This window comes from Limulus polyphemus, unplaced genomic scaffold (assembly GCF_000517525.1).
Source record: "Limulus polyphemus unplaced genomic scaffold, Limulus_polyphemus-2.1.2 Scaffold3585, whole genome shotgun sequence".
In the NCBI taxonomy this organism is placed as follows: Eukaryota; Metazoa; Arthropoda; class Merostomata; order Xiphosura; family Limulidae; genus Limulus; species Limulus polyphemus.
In genome coordinates, this window is record NW_013669195.1 from 10,308 (window position 1) to 16,541 (window position 6,234).

A 6,234-nucleotide genomic window follows, 5' to 3' on the forward strand; every position below is an offset into this window, starting at 1 on the left:
TCAACAGTCGCGCTATAACAAACTTTATAACAACGAACGTCTCACGTGCTCAACTTCAATAATACTCAGTTCAATTACACACTCTCTGACTGCAGTTCAATTACTCATTGTGTCGTCACGTTGTGACCATCTTATATATACCAGACTACCCCCAATCTAGTAGTCTCCCGATAATTCACGAAGGTTCGAGAAGTACGTGGCGTGATACTAGTCACGTGATCTCGATTACGCAACAGTATAGTACTTTATCCTGATTAAATAACCTATAACTTGTATTTCAAAGAAATTCCTGTTATCAAAATTGTCTACATTTAGCCACGTTTCAGCTATTTGCATTATATCAAAGTCCTCTGTTTTGATCAATGCTCTAAAGTCATCTATTTTACTTTTCATAGTTCTAGCATTACATTAATAACAATTTAGCCTATCATCAAAACTACCTTTGTACCTTGTTCCCACACTATACCCCTTTCTACACCTTATGTTCTCTTCATTATTCTAGGCACTCTCCATTGTCTAATCCTACTTTAAAGTTCCCTGTACAGTTGACTTAATTGCCCTTGCAAACAAGCCAACTTCTATTCTATTGAATGTAAACCATCCATTCCAAAAAAACTCCCTTTTCCCACAAATCCAACCAGCCAAATTGCTGTTACTTATATATATTAACTTAAGTTTAGCACGCAGTCTTAGTGACCTACTTATAATTTCATCCCCATGGTTTAAGTCTTGGCATTATCTCTGACAGAATTAAGTTATTATGGCCCTTTTCTTTGTATGCTTTTATTAATGCTTTGTACTTAACAATAAGCTTCTCTAACCTACCCTTTTCTACATCATTAACCCTTACATCCACTACAAAAACTGCATCACTGTTAGCACCTTTTACTGTATCATATGATCTGTCGGTTATATCCTCCACCCTTGACCCTGGATAGTATAATCTAATTATTTTCTCCCTACTTACTGTCTTGTCCACATGCTGTACTAAAGAATATCCAATAACAAAAACCTTCTTAAGCATTTCATTCACATGTCTATCTGTTCCTTTTGTTATCCTTCCCTCCTCAAATTCATCCTCTTCATAAGCTAAATGTTGAAATCTGTTACTTAATAGAACCAGCTACATTATAATTAAATCTACTACTACTAGCCCTATTAGTACTGTTTCAACTACACGAAAGTCATTATTAGCCACGGTATCTTTTGCATGCAAATGCTTTTTAAATCCTGCTGCCATTTCCCATAATTTACTCTTCTCTTTATCCATAGCCTCAACTCCAAATTCTCCTCCAGCTTACAAACTCTATTTATGAATTGTACATCTTTACTGGCTTCCTTAAGTGTGCATATCATTCCCAAATAATTATACCCCATGCAAACTTCTCCCATCCTTTTCTTTGAGAGGATTAACAGGATACCCTTGCCTTCCCAGTTTCAAGCTGCTGGGAAGATCAGTATGGATAGTTCCCTATTGGGTCAGTCTAATCCCACTGGTATGAGACAGCGTAGATGCATCCCTGAATGGGAAGTAGAGCTGGGATGTTACCTGAAAGTGTAGTACTAGTCAAAGAAATTCACAATTTATCCATGTTAAAAAATGCTGTTTTTACCTGCTCTTTCAGTTGGTGGTGGAGCATTTTATTACCATAGTGATGATTATCCCAGTGGAGGTGTTTGGATGGTAAAGTTTGTTTCAGGTTCTCAGTCTTTCTTTCGGCCTCGTGTTCATGTATAGGCTATGAATAAAATAAATGTTGTGTTACAGTGAGAAAAAGTAATCAATTATTTTTAACAACAGCTAAATTTAATGACAAATATGAAAAATACATTTCACACTTTTTAATTATTTCAATAACTTTATGACTGGTTTGGTTTGTTTGGAAGTTTGCACAAAGCTTCACTAACAGTCCCTAATTTAGCGGTGAAAGACAAGAAGGAAGGCAGCTAGTCGTCACCAACTAGTGCCGAATTTTGGGCTACTCTTTTACCAACGAATAGTGGGATTGACCATCACATTATAAACCCCCACAGCTGAAAAAGGTGAGCATGTTTGGTGGGACGGGGATTCAAACCTGCAGATTGAATGTTGAGCTTCCAAACCATCTGGCCATGGGTGGCCCCTTTATGACTGAGGTAATATATAACAGTTGTTGCTTTATGTACATTACGTAAGGACTTTACAGTCAGTGATACAGAACATGAACTTACTAACTTGGAATATTATTTCCTACCTTATCTAAAACAAACCCTTTTTGAAGTTAAAAGTTGCTAAATCTTAATTTAATGTGTGTTTATCATTAGTATGTGGCCAACTAAAAACCTTAAGTAATAATTTCAGTCTATTTAAAAAACAAACAAAATATTAGTTGATAGTATAAGGTAAGCTATCAACAATCTCAAATGGAGAATTTTTATGGTTTTTCTTGTGGTAAGCTGTTTTTTTCTAATAGCAGTGAATAATTATATCAGAAGAATATCACAGTTATATAGATGCAAGATAACGTGTTTCTTTAAAGCATGAGAAACCTAGTTAAGCCGGTTCCTGGGAAAATTTTCCTAAACCATAAAGATAACTTTTATTAATTAAAGAACTAAATGACATGTAATGTTGGTACTATAAATACTGAGCCAAACATAGACCAGTTGTTAGTGTACTGGACTGTGGATCCAAGATTTCCATGGCTCCCCCCCCCCCCAAAAAAAAAAGAAGGAAATTGTGCTCTGCACGTTTGGGCTGTGGATGCACTATAAGAGTGATGGTTAAAACCTACTTTTGAGTGTCTGATGAGTTGGTGCTGTTGAATAGCTACCTTTTCACTAGTTTATCGGTTCAAAATTAAGAACAGTTAGTGCAGGTAGCTCTCTAGTTGAAGTGTGTGAAAGTCGTCAAATAAACTATAAATATCAACATTCCATTCGATTTCTTTTTCTTGTGGCTTCTACTATGATAAAAGATGTTTGTAAAATATTTGACATAAATTAATTGGGGATCTTGTGGACCATGCCTTTGTCGCACTTGAGATTATTTTTCGTTGAAAGAGAAATTAGTAGAAAAATGAATTTAAAAAAGCTGTTAAAAGGTTTGCCCTAGTTTTGTTCTGTTTAATTTAGCTATTGTAGCATCATGTTTAAACATCTTTATAAAATTTGTCCCTTTTTGTTTTTATATTTTTTAAAACTTAACATTTTAAGTTCTTTGGCTATTTTTGTAGATAATTGCATCTTTATATAGCAGATCCCGTTATTCTAAAAAATATATTTTTTTTTATTTGGTCAGACATCACCACTTTTGGTTTTAAATTAAACTTTTACAATACAAATCTTGAATTTAATTAAAACGTATTTATAATTTTTAAATAAAACTTCTTTGTATGAAATTAGGGACTTATTTTTTATCATCTAGTCTGAAGGGTGAAAGTAGTTAATTGATTTTTGCTTAATAATTATTAACTTACAGTGATTTTTAATGCATGTATTTTAATTTAAACAGAGAAGTTTGTTTGTTTGTTTTGAATTTCGCGGAAAGCTACACGAGGGCTGTCTGCGCTAGCCGTCCCTAATTTAGCAGTGTAAGACCAGAGAGACGGCAGCTAGTCATCACCACTCACCGCCAACTCTTGGGCTATTCTTTTACCAACGAATGTGGGATTGACCATCACATTATAACGCCCCCATAGCTAAAAGGGAGAACATGTTTGGTGTGAAGGGGATTCGAACCCACGACCCTCAGATTGCGAGTCGAACGTCCCAACCACCTGGCCATGCCGAGCCTTGATTTTATTTACCATCGCCACAAAGGTCGAAGAAATACTTCTTCATAAACATATAAATCATTACAGCGGGCCCAACAGAGAAGTTATTAATCAAGTTACCGTATTTTTCGGTGTATAAGACGCACTTTTTTACACCAAAATTTGATGTCAAAATCTGCTTGCATTCTATACACCGAAGGTACGAATAATATATATATGTATATATACGATATACACAAGCCATGTGTAAATATATTTAAATAGGCATACATAGTTTAGTTCAGTTGAATGTGTGATTTATAACAATAGTTGTTTTTTAAAACATAACTATTTATAATGCTCCCTAAATAAAATAAAATACAGTGAAAGCAATGAAGATTTTGTAGGTTTTGTACCAAACTAAATAACAGTAAATCTTTTTTTCATTTACGGTATTTTCTTATTTTGATGTTTGGAGCTATTTTGTGTTTAGAACAATATATATACTAATTTTTAAAGTATCAAATTGAATTTTTGTTCAATAAAAATCTTTCAAATGCGACTGAAGCTTTTTCCCCCCAAAACTTTGTCTTCAAAATAAGGGTACGTCTTATATTTCGAAAAATACGGTAAATGTTGTATAAATGGTGCTGCCATCTTTTATAAAATATTGTTACTAATCTTAATTTTACCAGATGTTATAGTGAAAAAAACTAATATCTAGCAATACATTAATAATTTTAATACATATAATGATGAATCTTTCATTACATTCCCTAGTTCAGATTAATTTGTTGTATAGTATGTTGTGTTTTGTTTACTGTACCTTGGGCTTTCAACAAGAATTTTACCACTTTTTGACAGTTTCCTTTGATAAATAACAGATATTGAATTTGTCTTTTATATGTGATGTCAGTAAGTTTAGACTGTCCAGAGACATAGTAGCACTTACAAAAGCTGTGGCAATACCTCAGATTTGGCCAAATGTTTGATCCTGTATATATGATCACAGTAGTTCATTTTTTCTAACTTGATAGGAATCACTACTGTGATCTAGATGAAAGTTCTAAAATTCCTAATTTGATATCATCCAAGATATTTGTGTATATTTCTATGAAAGTTTAAAAATTTTTGTATGTGATATTTAAGATGTGTATTTTTGTGAAAAGTTTTTAAATTTCTGATTTCATATTTACGTATCTAATATATTTGTGTACATTTTTCAAGTTATTTAATAGAGAGTTATATATGTTCATTGCCAAATCAAACAGTTAAGAATTCAATTAAAATGTATAGTTTAGGAAACAATTGTGTCTCTGTTTTGTTTTATATTTTTTTTATTAGTTTAGGTAAGTAGTGCTTGAAATAGTACTTGTAGAGCTTGCGGTAAGTCCTGTAGCAAATTTAAGTGGAGAGAGGAATGAAATGGCAAAGTTAGGTGAAATTAAAGCTCTAAGCTTGTCCACTATTTCATACAACAACATAATAAGATGGAAATGTGGCTTTAAAAACTGTAGGTAATCTTTTATATGTTTTCTGTCATAAATAATAGCAAAAAATAATTGTGCAGCCATGTTGGTGATAATACGTTTCAAATACTGTGTATAATACAGCAGGCATATGAAGGACTGACATTAATTGATTTGGAATGGTCCCCTATGGAATTGTCATTAGCAGGGGTCGTTATGCATTTGAGGGCAAAGTCTGTGGGGAATTTTAGCTCTGTGATCCATGGAGAACTTAGTCTTCTGGAACTCCATGTGTAAAATGTGTGGAAATAGTGAGGAATGGTAGAATATAAATACTTAAGTTCCCCACACTGGGGATGGGGCTACTTAACATTTAAATAATTCAGTAATGCTAAAGGCCTGAATTATTGATTTATATCCACAGAGGTTTCCCTGACCCTGGATTGGTGTACAAAATTCTAAATTAAAAAGTTCTGAATGCTTATCCATGGAAGATGCAAAACCATTACTTTGCCTTAAGCATACCAAAATTTCATTTGTTTAACGGAAATAGAATTTGAATACTATGAAGGATCTATGGTAACTTGGGAAGCAGATTGTGGCCGGAAAAGTGTCAACATGAAGCATCATTTGCCATAGAGGAAGACTAGCCTCTTTTAAGATCAGAAAGTATAAACAGCAAGAAATTGAGTATGGGGAGGGGCATCCATTAAATGTAAAAAATGCACAGAATTGCAGTTACTCGATCCATTCACATTCAGCCAAAAAACATACAACTTTGAATAATCAGAACAGATACCACTCGTAACAAATATTTGTTTTACAGTAATGAGAAAGACAATGTGATGGTAGTTATCAGTAAGTGTACACAAGCATCTATGTAGCTAGATTGAGACATTATTACAACACCTTAGAGGCCTGTCCAGAAAGTACACTGATGTTGAAAACTTAAGAAGGAAACTCTTTGTTGAACACTAATTATTTATTCCTTAACTTTTGGACTGAATATATATATATATATATATATATAT

At 33.3% G+C, this 6,234-nt stretch overlaps 1 protein-coding gene across 1 annotated transcript in view; it reads right to left on the reverse strand.

Annotated features, from left to right (window-relative positions):
* Positions 1 to 6,234, reverse strand: part of LOC106469639 — a 25,637-nt gene that overhangs the window by 6,105 nt on the left and 13,298 nt on the right. The window contains exon 2 of the mRNA XM_013930140.2: positions 1,614 to 1,739. Within this exon, the coding sequence (XP_013785594.1) occupies positions 1,614 to 1,739 (126 nt within the window). The remainder of the gene's footprint in view (positions 1 to 1,613; positions 1,740 to 6,234) is intronic.